Source organism: Canis lupus, chromosome 12, assembly GCF_048164855.1.
Source record: "Canis lupus baileyi chromosome 12, mCanLup2.hap1, whole genome shotgun sequence".
Taxonomy (NCBI): domain Eukaryota; kingdom Metazoa; phylum Chordata; class Mammalia; order Carnivora; family Canidae; genus Canis; species Canis lupus.
Window position 1 is genome coordinate 15,381,171 of NC_132849.1, and position 13,648 is coordinate 15,394,818.

General features: G+C 55.9%; 1 protein-coding gene across 1 annotated transcript in view; it reads right to left on the reverse strand.

The window, feature by feature from the left end:
• Nucleotides 1-756: 756 nt before the first annotated feature.
• The window catches only part of FBXO41 (F-box protein 41), a 28,065-nt gene continuing 15,173 nt past the window's right edge, over nucleotides 757-13,648 (reverse strand). The window contains exons 3-13 of the mRNA XM_072769820.1: nucleotides 11,692-11,917; nucleotides 11,160-11,233; nucleotides 10,529-10,887; nucleotides 9,478-9,719; nucleotides 9,154-9,269; nucleotides 8,880-9,032; nucleotides 8,613-8,708; nucleotides 7,110-7,228; nucleotides 6,773-6,931; nucleotides 5,193-5,308; nucleotides 757-5,059 (exon numbers count right to left, since the gene is read on the reverse strand). Coding sequence (XP_072625921.1) covers nucleotides 4,997-5,059; nucleotides 5,193-5,308; nucleotides 6,773-6,931; nucleotides 7,110-7,228; nucleotides 8,613-8,708; nucleotides 8,880-9,032; nucleotides 9,154-9,269; nucleotides 9,478-9,719; nucleotides 10,529-10,887; nucleotides 11,160-11,233; nucleotides 11,692-11,917 — 1,723 coding nt within the window. The 3' untranslated portion in view covers nucleotides 757-4,996. The remainder of the gene's footprint in view (nucleotides 5,060-5,192; nucleotides 5,309-6,772; nucleotides 6,932-7,109; nucleotides 7,229-8,612; nucleotides 8,709-8,879; nucleotides 9,033-9,153; nucleotides 9,270-9,477; nucleotides 9,720-10,528; nucleotides 10,888-11,159; nucleotides 11,234-11,691; nucleotides 11,918-13,648) is intronic.

The window sequence follows — 13,648 nt, forward strand, 5'->3', positions numbered from 1 at the left end:
CTGTCACCTTGAGCCACGGAAACTTTTGCTGCCTGACACTAGGAGGGGATTAAAAAGAAAATCTCTTGAGTCTGGGCCACTCTGGTTAGATGGACTCAAAAGCAAAATGGGGTGGTGGGCGGGTGCAGACTGTAGAGTCTAGCATCTCTCCTAACTTGATAATCTCTGGCTAAACTAATTTTTCTGAACCTCAGCTGCCCTCACCTGTGTAATGAACATAATAGCTCTCTCAAGAGTTGTAGGGATAAATGTTCATCTACTTGTTTGATGCTAGAGCCACACACAATTTACGCCTAGGCACCTGGTCTTTTTCTGATTTTATAGATTTTAAGACTTGAGTAATCAAATCTGTGAGGCAGCCTCATTCTGCAGAATGGGGGAGTTGAGGCCAGAAAGTGATGGGTAATTTGGTCTCTCCCCTGATTGGCTGGCTAGAGCTTCCTAACAGGTGGCTGAGCACCGAGGGCCTGGCTCGTGCCTGCTGCTCCTACTGTATTTGTGCTAGGGTTGTCTTTAAAGATGGCCTCCCCCCAGCTGAGGGGCAAAAATGACACCCCAAGGTTTTTGTCTGCGTGAAGACCTGGAAGAGTGAGCTGTGGCAGGGACAGTGAGCCTGCATGGCTTGGCTTTCAGCAATGTTTGCAGCCCTGACACAAATCTTCCCAATGTTTTATTCACTGTTGCTGCCATCAGGTCACCCACCCACTTCCTGCAGAAAAGCTTGGTGACAGACGGACAAATAACGGCCACCTGCCATTTACTTCCCTGGCATAGTCCAGTTTCACCATCTTTTATTAGATACAAAGTCATAAATTCTCTGATGCCCATGTGAGTCCTTTTAAATACACTCAGGTATATTCAGTAGAGGGCACCTATGGATGACATGGAGCAAAGTGCTGGGATGGTGACACCTAGGTGGGGCAGAGAAGTGGGGCCAGGGAAGGCCCCCTGGGGGCTGGAGGTACAGGCACCACTTCAGAAACAAAACCAAAAAATGCTCTCCACCCCTCCACCTCATGTGCTTGGGGTAAGGGAAGCTACCCTCACGGCTCAGGCCTGTTGCAGCCTGGCTGTGCAGGGAAGGCAGACCTGGGGGCCAGTTGTGGGGGTCCCCGCTAGTAGTGCCCACTAGAGCCAAGCCTACTGGTACCAGTTGTGAGGCAAGCCTAGGTCACCTCAAGCCTCTGCACTTGGATGCAAGACCCTGCCAGGGCAGAGCTGAAGCCTGGGGGCCCAAGGCCAAGCCCCTCCCCCACTGGAACCTTGCCAGCAACAGCAAAGGTTTGGGCTCATGGTGGGGAAGCCTGCCTGATTGTCAGGGCAGTCTTGGGACTGGCTGGGGTCCCGGGGGGGTTGGGGAAGGAATAGGAGCTGGTTGCCTTAGTCGGCCCTGGTATTCCGGTCCTCACCCAATTCTAAACCTTATCCTCAGGCAAAGGCTGCAGATGAATACACTTGTCTAGGAATAAATACGTACACACGATACACAGCAGTATATACAGAAATGCAGGCCTGGAACAAGGCTAGGTGAGAAAGCATGATTACCAGGGTTAAAGAGAAGTGCCAGGCCCCTGGGAGGAGGGAATTCTCCTTGGGGACGGATGGGCTGGACAGGTGACATGAATTTGAGTTAACTCCTCTGGGCAGGTAGGCCCTGTCCCCACTCACGGTCTCTGCTGTCTTCACCCCAAGTCCACTAGGAATTGGGTCTTTGGCACCAGTAGTCGCACTGGGAAGGTCTTCAGCCTAGCGTCTTAGACAACTAGGGCCTGGGCAGCTTCCCACCCGTGGCCCAAAGGACCAGGGGAACAAGGCAGCACCCAAAGGCAAAGGATGGAGCCAAACTTTGGAGAAGCAGGCCTTGGGAGGGAGGTGGCTTTTGTTTGCTTTTGAAGCACTTCTTGAGGGGCTGGCTCAGACCACTCACAGGACCGGGAAATCCTGGGTGGTCTTGGTCCTTAGGGGGTTTCTTGGCCAGTGAAAAGCCACAGTTCTGAGTAGCACACCTCCTACCCCCAGGGGTCAGATATACACACCATCTCCTTTGTTCACTGCTAGGGCCAGAGGGCGACAGCCCAAAGCCTGATGAAGTACTCAACTAAATGTGCCAAGCCTCCCAGATGCCAGGTCCAGGCCATAGGACAGGAACACCCAAGTGCTGGAGCCCACGGGACCTCTACACATGCCTGGGACCCCTGGAGCAGCCCTGCCTTGATTTGTTCAGACATTCCTCTTGCATCTTACTAGGTGGGAGATACGAGGGGGGAGGAGAATTCTCCTTTGAGTGAGTGAAGGATAAGGTGCTTCAGTGGCTAGACCCTCCATCCCTGTTCCCTATCCTCATCCATGCCCTGGTTGCCAAAGTGAACAAATGGCACATCCCTGCAAACAAGCTCCCCATACAGCAGCAGGGCTCATTCCCCTGAGAGTCAAAAGATTCGCTTTGAGCTGGGGTACACGGGGCCTGCAACTTGCCAGTTCTCAGCATGCATGGTCTGTGAGCCCCGGGAGATGGGGGGAAGGCAGCTGTGTAGTGGAATACGCTGTAACCCATCATTCCCTTCGGCAAGAGCCTGGGCCTGTGTGGTATGTACTCCTACACATCCTTCACACACTTGGCTGGGAGATAGAAGGTGGGGACTTGCTGGCCAAACTTCCTACCAGCCACCGGGGAGGGGGGCTGTTCACTCTTCTGCCCCCAGTGCTGGTGGTGCTCAGGGCTGTTACACAAATGAATGAATCACCGGGCGAATGAACCTACTCCTACCATCAGCACTTTTAGCACAGCCTTTCTCTCCCACTGTAGCTCACTGCCCGTGCACCCTGACCTCTTTTTCCAGAACTGATGCCAGGCATTCCAGTGGGTACCCACCCAGGGAGAAATTGCCCAGTCTTGTATTCAGGGATGGAAGCTTCCTGGGGCAGAAAAAAAAAAATCCCTCAGTAAGGCAGGCTCAGGCCAAGTGGAGCATCCCTTTGTGCTTTGTCCAGGAGATGGGGAGGGCAGCACCTCTGGTCCTAGGGTCTCGAGCAGGAGGTATAGAGGGTGCAGTTGGCAAGGCAAGAGAGATGCACCCAGGGCACCCCCATATCCCTTCCAGGCCCCTGGAGGACAGAGAAAAGTTGTGCTTCTTTCTGCAACTCCTGGGGACAGGGACAGGGAGGTGGGAGCCAGCTGCTCTGGAGTGGGGGATGCCACACAGCCAAGGCTTCATGCAGGACTGGGTAGGGAGTTGCCAACATGACAGCCTTGGTATCTGGGGTCTTCAAGGGCAAGGCCAGAATAAGCCACGGGAGGAAAAGTCATCAGGAGCTGGGACAGAGCTGGGTGTAGAGCCAGGGGAGCTGGATGCCGAGCCTTTGGGCTCCCAGGTGTGAAGGACCCCTTACAGGGTAACCTGGGGCTGGGTCTTAATGTCCCAAGCCAGGCTATAGCAGAAAGTTAGGTCCCTAGAAAGGGATGAGAAACTAGAGAAGCCCAGCTCCAACCAGGACCAGTAACCTAATGGTTAGGGCAGAGCTGGGCCTGTGGAGGAGAGAAGGAAACCCTAAGATGGATTGAGGTTAATGTCTGAAAGAACTTTCCAAGTGAATGTTGGCAGGACCTAAGGCCTCTATTACTACTATGGGAGTTCTGAAAGGAAGTAGGAAGACCTGAGTCTTTGGAGCCTTAATGCCAGAACCTGTTCTTGCCGGAACTGTGGAAGAGTCCATGAAAAACCCTCACTTGTATTCTGTGGCTTCTAAGCCAAGTGGCTCTGGCTCAGGCCTCAGCACTGCCCCTAAGCAGAAGCACTCCAGCATTGCCCACGGCCCATGGGGCCTTTGAAGACAGGAGAGGGAGGCAAGTCTGAGGAGGGTGCTCTTCCTTGTCCTTGGCCTCAGGGGTCTGGTTCCCTACCAAGGCCACCCGTTCAAGCAAGCTAGCCAGACAAGGAAGCAAAACAAACCACCCTTCACCTGGTCTCCTTCAGGCCCTAGCACAGAAGGCAGCCCAATGACTCCCTCCCACCCACAGCACTGGGGACCCAGAGGCCATGAGATTGCTGCCCAAGCACCTGGATTAGAAAGACATTTCTTAAGGACAGGAATTGCTTCTCACTGCTGATAAGGTTTCCCAGAGCTGGGACCTTGCCCCTTCAGAGGCTTAGGGTTGGTGGAAGTATAGAAACATGCACCTTTTAGCTCGGAATTTAGCTCTGATGTGTCGTGAGGGTATGTGGTGGCTGGGAGGAGGACATTTCTACAGCAATAAAAACTAAGGTTTCTCTACTTGGCAATTTCCCCCCTTTGGAAGTGGTGGTGTCAATATCCTGGGGAAAAGTTCTAGATGAGTGTTTTGCCATTCCAAGCCCATTCCTGATACCTCGCTGCACCCCTGCCCCTCACTTTTGGCTGACCACATTCCCAGACCCATAGGCCTATCCGTGTTATCCCCGGGGAATGTGGACCCACCGCCTAGGCAGGATATCTGAAGGGGATGCCCCCAGAGGGCTGGGATTGGGCAGGAGGAGGAAAAGAGCCCTCCTTGCCAAGTCTGAGCTGCTGTGGGGACACCCCTGTGGCTGGGGCCTAGCAGAGGCCCCTGATCCGGAGGCCAGTCAGGAAGGGGAGGCCTGCCCCCATAGCCTGAGCATTGGAGGAGCCACTCAGGGGTTACTGCCGGTCCTTAGGGCGATGACACCAGGTGCTGGTGGTGACTCAGCTCCTTGCTGGCTGTGCCCAGAAGGATGCTCCAGTTGGGGGTGAGTAGGGGTCGGAGGGCAGCTTCTGTCCAAGCCCCTGCCCTGAAGAGGCAGTGCCCAGGGTCAGGCCTGTTGCTCTGTGGTCCCAGGAGGAGGACAGGAAACTGTCAACCCCTCCCTGGAAACCAGGGATAACACTATGCCTCCAAAGGTCTAGTCCAAAGGTCTAGTCCAAATCGGGGTCCCTCTGGAGGTCCACAGAGAGTGGCCTGGTGTGGGGCTGGCGGGGGCCCTGCCGCCCCCCGCCCGGGTTAGCAGCCGCCGTCCACCTTGATATGCAGGATCTTAGAGAAGCCGGGCCTCCGTCGTAGGGCCTGCAGACAGAACCCTGGGTTAGTTCCCCTCAGGGTCAGGCATGTGGGGCCCTCCCATTACACACCCAGGTCACCAACCCAAGCCTAGAGATGTCATCCAGGGTCTTGGGGGGCCCAAGAGCCAACTCCTCACCTGGAGTTTTGTCACCATGTCCTCAAACAGCTTCTGGGCCTCGGGACTGCTGGGTTCTTTGAAATAATCACCAATCCCAATCTGGACCACAATGGACTTGAGGTTCCGGCAAATGCCTAGGAAAAGGTGGGTAATGTGGGGACGGCTCATGTTTGGCCTGGACGGTGGGACTGCTGCTTCTCCAATCACTACTTAATGAAACCAGAACTGTCTGAGAAGATGGTCATGTGTCAGGCACTGGGTGCCACATAGAGAGCAGACCAGTGGCACCCAGAAGATCAACCAGACAGGGACTGGGGGGTGGAGGGCAAGGTCATATAGCAGAGGCTACAGTGGACTCTGGGAAGAGGAATGGGCAACATCCAATTGTGCAGGAGCTCTAGGAACTTCCCTAGCAGAAGGGATAGTTGTGCCATGGCCTGGGCATCTGGGAATGAATTCAAGGACAGAGTGGCTGAGGTGAAGCTAATGGAGCATGGAAGAGGGGAGGCAGGAAGCAAACAGGTTGGGAGCAGAGGGCTTAAGGGACTAGATATTGCCATGAAATTGCTGGAGGAGGAGGAAGAAAGTCAGGAGGCTGAGAAGGTTCTGGAGCTGATGATTTTAGAGGCCGAGCAATTAGTTCCAGTGATCAGTCTAGGGCTAGGCCATGAAGGTGAAGGGGAAGGAGGAAGTGGATCCTGGAAATGAGAAAGTCGAGGAACCTTCAGTGCTCAGGGCTTAGGTGTGACCAGGGCCTCAGGAAGGGGAGGCCTTCCCCAGGAGCCTGAGCATTGGAGGAGCCACTCAGAGGTTACTGCCAGTCCTTAGGGCGATGACACCAGGTCCTGATGGTGACTCAGCTCCTTGCTGGCTGTGCCCAGAAGGATGCTCCAGTTGGGGGTGGAGCAGGGATCAGAAGGCAGCTTCTGTCCAAGCTCCTGCCCTGAAGGACTATGGGCAGCCTCAGCTGGGCACCCATGTCCTCAGTGAAGGTAGAGGAATGGTCAAGAGTGGAGGAGGTGGCTAGAGGAAGCTGGGCTCAGAGGACGCATGCTGGAGTCTACGGTGGAAGAGAGGAGTCTTCACCCTGAAAATGGTCCAAGTGGGGCTCACATACGTTGTCTCATTTAATCCTCCCATTCATTCCAGAAGGTCAGCTTAAAAAATGGAGATAGAGAACCCAGAGAAGTATAGTAATTGGCCAGTCACACAGCTAATGAGCAGGAGGGCCAAAATTGAGACCTAGGTCAGTCCAGCTCTAGAACCTATGTTCATACCCTGACTGTCCTGCCTTCACCCTTCGCTAGAGGCTCATGTGGGGCAGACAGCATTGTACAGCTCATGTCTCCATGTGGATAGAGCGCAGTGCAATAAATGTCAACTGAACTGAACCGTTGGGACCAGATGCTGGCAGGCCTTGGCCGCCACACTGGCTTCAGAGGACACTGGTGGCAAGGCCAGGATTGGCATCCCGGTCAGTCTGTCCCTAGTGCTGGCGCTTGCTGCCTAGGAGCGACAAGGAGTTGGATATGCTACTTGCTGACAAGGCATGGTAAGAAGGGACAGTGGTACCTGTCCCCTACATTTCCATTACTCACTGTTGAAATGCAGCAGGGCCTTGGGGGTGACAGGGGTGGCTGTGAGCACCAACATCTCCAGGCCCTTCAGGCCTTCCCGGCAGACTTCAGCTGCCACCTCTTGGGTGATCTCTGACACGTGGTCCAGCTCCAGGACCTGCAGCCGCATGCAGTTTCTTGCTAGGAAGAGGAGGAAGAGGGGAGGTCCTGCTGACAAAGTCCCCAGGTCGCCTCTGGCCCAGTGCCCTGGTGCTCCTGCTACCACCTAGGCTGCAGCCCCAAGCCCTTCTGGGATTTCGGTGTCACACCCATGCCTGCTTCCCACCACCCTCCACCCCAGCCACAAGGAAAGACTTACCAAGTGATGCCAGGCCCTGTACCCCACAGCCAGCGCCCCCAACCCCCAGGGCCCGAAGGTGTGGCCAACAGCGACCAATCATCTGCAGGCAGCGGTTACTGAAGCGCGTGGGCTGCTGGCTGGAGATGGGGCAGAGAGAGGGCTGTTAAGGAAGCTTCTGGCTGCACAGCACCCCAAGCCTGCTCTTCTTTCATGCCCCCCAACCCCACTTAGGCTGGGGCCCCACCAACCACTCAGCTGTTCAAGTTAGAAACCTGGGATCATCCCTGACTCTTCTTCCTCCACCTCCTGCCGAGACCTACAGATCCTGACTCCTGAATAACTCTTCAATGCACAGTTCAGACCACCATGCATATTCCTCTGGATTCACCTAGTCTCTCAGCCAATTCATCCGGCACCTGCTGACAGCAAGCCATTTGTTCCTATATCCTCTCACTCAGTCACTCAACAAAAGCGCCTCAAGCATCTACCATAGCCAAGAACAACCGAGCTAGGCCCTAGGGATACAGTGGTGACAGTACAGACTTGGTCCCTGCCCCCAAGGAGGGGTGTGGGCACAGAACATAACCAGTCTGGTGTGATCCTGTGTTCATGATCAGAAACACTGCAAAGGCTTCCCAAGGTCTTCCTAGGTAAAATGCAAAAATCTAACCCCCTTAGGCAAGACCTTGCCCCCACCTTCCTCTCCACACTCACTGTTCTGCCCCGCCAGCCACAAGGCCACTCATGCCAAACCGGCCGTTTCCCTGAACGCTTCATTGCCCAACATTCACCTAGGCAGTAGATTCCCTGGCGTCTGCCACACACTTGATAGCAGGGATATAGAAATGGACATTCACAGCCCCGACCCTGAGAACTGTGAACATAGTGGACACCCAAACAGAGAGAGATGATTGCAAAACAAACTACAGCAGGAGTGGAGAGGAGGCGCAACAGGAATGGGGGCGGGGGGGAGCAGCAGTCGTGTGCAGAGAAGGCTTGGAGGACAAAGTACAGGGACAAATGAGCCTGGTGTGAGGAACTCCAAGTAGAGCGGTGGATGATATGGATTCTCCCAACAACCAGCTCTCATGTATTCTACATTGACCTCCCAGAACAGCCCTTCATGCGCCAAACAAACGCGGCTATTTCTAGCTGGTGTTGACTGAACACTTTCTATGGGCTCTGCAGGCTGGCTGGAGATGGGGCACATCAGTGATCACTATATACACATCAGTTTGAGCCAGCTACAGTCCTACTAAGGCTGTAAGATCTCTAAGATCACCCTTACTTTGCAGTTGAGAAACTAAGGCATGACTGGATTGCCCTAAGTCACACTGCCAGTAAGCCAGGACATCACTCCAGGTCTGATTTTGAAGCCCTGCTCCTAACACATAAATACACAGACTGATGAACCTGTATCTGGCTCCCCAACCAGTTTTTGGAATGGCCTGGAATCCGTCCTCAGCCCCAGCCCCAGCCCCAGCCCAACCCCGGCCCCTCCGGACCCCAGCTGGGGCTCACCAAGGGTGAAGTGGCGCCACCTGGAGGGAGACAATCTCTCTGCAGCCTGCGCCCAGGGCCCAAATGACCTCATGGCCCACCGGGTCGGTGGCACTCCTGTTGAAAACATAGAGCTGGGACCTCCCATCCCAGTGGCCTTTGCTCCCTCCCCCTTGGACCAGAGAACTCTTGGGTCCCTTTGCCTGAGCACTGGGGGAAGAATATGCAGATCCCAGGGATCCCTTTGGCCTGGGCCAAGAGGGTACGAGTCTGGTGGTATGGACCTACCTGTAGGTGACAGCCTGCAGGGCACGGCAGTAGCAGCTGGCCAACCAGAGCGAGCGGTCAGTGAGGATGTTGGGACAGTGGGAGATGCGCAGGATCAGCAGATTCCCCCCAGCAGCCTTCAACAGGGACTCCAGCCCTGCTTCCAGGCAGCCCCTGGGGATGGCCAAGAGGTCAGGGCACTGCTTGTGGTCGCTTCCTCCAGAGGAACTATCCTCTGGATAATCCTGGGTCCACAGCCCAGTAACACCCAACCACCCGCCCAGCACGGCCTCACCGGGTGCTCCGCGCATACTCTTCTTTGCTCTCCTTCTTGCCCCGCTGCCGAGGCTTCAGGTTCTGCAGTGTCAGGGAGTGAGCCTGCGTGCACCACTGAGCCAGCATTGCCAGGAACTGCAGGGATAGAAGGGTTACCAGGGGATGGAGGGGTCCAAGCTTGGCTGGCTGGAGGGAGACCAGCCCCAGATCAGGAGGCCCCAGGAGAGCACTGTGGGGGAGGGAGGCTGAAGCTGAGGGTTGCAAGGGCCAGAACTTGAGGGCCCAGGTTTTCTGCTGGGACAATGGCAGATTCCCAGCAGGGGTGGCAGACAGGGACAGGTACCTTGGAACAGACGCGGGCATTCTCAAGCAGCACCCGTGTCCACACTGCAGGGTGGCGAGCCACAAAACGCCAGTCTCGGCAGACCTCAGCAGCATGCAGCAGCGTGCGTGTGTCCAGGTAGGTGAAGATGCAGAACAGGGCGGCTCGCATCTTGAGGATCTCCGGGCTGATGACCTCGTTGGAACGTGAGGGGCTGCCCCTCTCGGCTCGCCGACCCCGCCCACTGCCTCCCTCAGGGCGAGCTGCACAGTACCAGAGGGTCAAAGGTCAGTATAGAGGGTCAAAGGCCAATGTGGAGGTGTGGGTGGGGTGGTAGGGTGGGGTAGAACTACATACAGAAGGGAGGGGCATGAGAGATCCATGCTGGGGGGCCACTGACATGGCTGCTTCCCCCTCCACTGCATACCCCACCTCTAATTATACAAATTAGAAAAAGATGGCCTTTCCTTAAATAAACTCTCTTTAAAATCATGTATCATCACATTGTCCAAACTCATCCCCCAGATGCAGCCACTGAGTCAAGTCTAAGAAAGGGTTCAGATAGGGGGTGTGAAGGTACAGGTGGATAGAAACCCGTCCTCTATGAACAGAAGGCCAGGGCAAGGCTGCCCAGAACAGTCACTTGAGAGTAGCCATGCACCTGACCTGAGCCCTCTAACCTCCCGACCCTGACCCTGACCACCCACATATGCACATGACCTTCTGCATATATAAAAGGGGGCTCTCCCTGCTGTTCCGGGGACTTCAGTCTTCAGTAACACTCAGCTACTCTACTATGAATGTCAACGAGCCTACCATGTGAATGGACCCCCTAAGATGTGGCATCTTTGTGCAATACCCGACATTAGCACCCCTGTGCTGCAGCACTACTCTGTCACATGAGTTCCTTGCCCAGGGCACTTGTAGGAGAGTTTGTCGTTATGGGAGTTCTTGGACATGGGGAAAATAGGTATAGGAGCCCAAGAGATTCAGTGCCTCAGCCCCGTGTCCCCTGAGAGGGCCCAGCACCAAAGAAAGTCTGGCCCCTCTGGCCTACCCTTCCAGGACTCACCTGAGAGCCGGCAGCTGCTCAGTGGCCCAGCCATAGCAGGCCCAGAGCGAGGGGCATCTGAGGGGCCCTCAGCCTCTGACTCCGTGGTTCGGGAGCCCACGTCTGAGACATCACCCTCTTCCCCCTCCGTGCTGTGTCGGCGGGGTCTGCGCTGCCAGTTCTGGATGGCCTGGCGCCGCAGGCCTGAGCTGCGAGGGGCCTGGGTGCGCTCTGAGCCACTGTTGGCTGCCTGGGCCCGTGTGCCCAAGCCCCCAGGGCCACTGTCCTCGGGGACCCCCTCTTCTGGCCGGGGTAGCTCCAGACTGTCACTGTCATAGCAGCCTGAACTCTGGGATGCAGCAGGGACACGGCTGGAGGCCCTGGGGTGGGGTGGACCAGACGGTGAGGAGCGAGGGGCATCAGGTCTGCCCAAACTCCCCATGCCACCCCTACCACCAGCCAAGGGCAACCCACCCACCCTACTTTCCAAGAACCCCCTTCCAAGAGAGTGGAAAGGCAGACAGAGGTGACCCGAGGAGTATGGGGAAAGGAGAAGGAGCCAAAGCCCCAGATGGGCCAGCCATCCAGGGGGCCGGGGGATCTTTCCAGGGTGAGGGTGGGCTGCGTGGGACGGGCCAGGCCCGAGGCTTACCCTGTGCTGGGAGAGGAGCCATGCCTCGACACGGCGTATGTGCTAGGCATGGCCGGGCCTGCGTGGTGTTCTCGCTGTGGGCCCCCAGAGCGGGAGGGAAAGGTTGGGGGGGGCAGAGGAGGCAAGAGGATGAGAAGGAGCAGGAGAAGCAGGGCATAAGATGGAGAGAAGAAAGGAGGGAGAGGAGAGAGAAGGAAAAAGGTTGGGAAAGATGGACAAATAGACAGACAGACAGCCCAGAAAGGCAGGCTCACCAGCCCCTCCCCACACCCATCCAGCATCCCAGACCCCAGTTTGTGGCTCCTGGGCTCTCATTTTGGCAGAGATGGGCCCCTGAGAACCAAGGCGGCTGGATCACAGCCTCGGGGGCTGGCACTTCTGCCCAATCAGAGAGGCAACCCCTGTGTCCGGACCCCTATTTCAGGCCTGGAGTCTGCTCCCGGGGAAGAGCCGAAGCAGGGAAGCATGGAGCATCTCCAGGGGAGGCCAGGCCATGTGGGACGTGGGACTCTCGGGGCGGGCGGACACTCACCATTCTGCCTGGACCCCGGGTACCAGGCCCGGCGCCACCTCCCCCGCCTCCACGGCCCAGGCTGGCGCTTGGGGTGCTGCCACAGCTGCTGCTGATGACCTGCAGCTGCCGCTCGGCGCGGTCCGCCCGCTCCAGCAGCTCCTCGATGAACTGCTGCAGCCGCAGCTTGGCACTCGCCTCCCGAGCCGCCGTCTCCTTCAGGAACTGGTCGATCTGCACCACCTCCCTGGGCCCGGAGCAGTCTCTTACCCCAGGGCCTCGGCCTGGCTGCCCGCCCGCCCACCCTCTGGAGGAGACCCTGAGCAGCAGGGAGAGACACGGGCACAGCTGCCCGTGGTGCCTACTCACGCTTGCACAGGTGCATGCAGAACAGGTGCATGCAGAACAGGCCCGGGCACGAGGCCCTGCACCACGGCACACACAGAAATGTAAACATATACCCCAAGTCACACACACCCCACTGACCCAGCCCCAACGCACCTGCCAGACACCCTACTCCCCACGGAAATATCCTGTCCCACTCAGAGCCACCTCCTCCCTCTGGAAACACTCACGGGCATACAGCCACATGTGCACTCAGGCACACGTGCTCACGTCATGTTCACTTGCAGGCATATACGCAGTCTGAGGCAGGCACTGTCCCACTCACACATTCAAACACATGTACACATACATACATTTTCAGAAACATTCTCAGATGCAGAAGCCTCCGGGAAGTGCATGGACACACAGCACACTTCAGAGTCACTTGAGCATTTACTCCCAAATGTATTTATAGCTGTTCATGCATCCACTCAACATTTACTGAGCAGCTTTTAGGTGTCAGGCGCTGTTCTAGGTATGTAGGGATACAGCAGTGGACAAACCTGAGAAAAGCTCTTGCCCCCATGGAGCTTCTGTCACAATGGGAGTAGATAAATAATATCTGTATTTTCCACAATTCTACATTTAAAGACCAGAGAAATAAGGAGGAACCAGCAAAGAAAACTAAAAAGGAACAGACAAAAAGATAGAAGGACATCCCAGGAGAGTGTCCTAGAAGCCAAGTGAAGGAAGTGTTTCAAGGATCAGCTGTGTCAAATGCTGCTGATAGGTTGAGGTGATGATGAATGGGCCTTGGCAACATGAAGGTTGTTGGTGATATGGAAGACCGTGGTGGAGGTGGACAGCTGTCTGCTCAGAGTGGGCTCGAGAGAGAAAGTGGGAAAGGACCTTGGAGACAAAGAGTATAAACAATACTTTCAAGGAGTTGTTCTACAAGGAGAGAAAAGGGACGGTAGCCTAATAGGGCAGAGGGGTTATGGCAGATGGGAGAAACGACCTCATGCTTAGATGCTTTCAGGAATGATACAGTTGACAAGGGAAATCTGATGATGGCAAAGGAAGAGAGCAGAACCGTGTCATGTCTTTGAGTAGGCAAAAGGGAAAAGGATCTGGTGTCACAAGGCAGGGGCTGGCCTTGGCTAGAGTCATAGGAAAACAAGAGGATGGGATGCCTGGGTGGCTCAGCAGTTGAGCATCTGCCTTTGGCTCAGGGCATGACCCCGGCATCCAGGGCTGAGTCCCACTTTGGACTCCTTGCATGGAGCCTGCTTCTCCCTCTGCCTGTGTCTCTGCCTCTCTCTCTCTCTCTCTCTCTCTCATGATTAAATAAATAAATAAAATCTTAAAAAAAAAAGAAAGAAAGAAAAGCAGGAGGAGCAGTTTTCACAGCCAGGCATGCAGTCACACTCGCATGTACTCACAGTCCTAACACACACGGTCCTGGCACTCTTGGCCTCCCACACACCACCATTACATGCTCGGGCCACCGACACCATAGGACAAAGCCAGGGCCACACACACACGGCCACTCTCAGGCCCACTCACGGTGGTGGCAATGGCAGTGACACACTCGGTCACCCAACCAGGAACATTCATGGGCACACCCGGCCACGGGGCCCCGTGGGCCACTCAC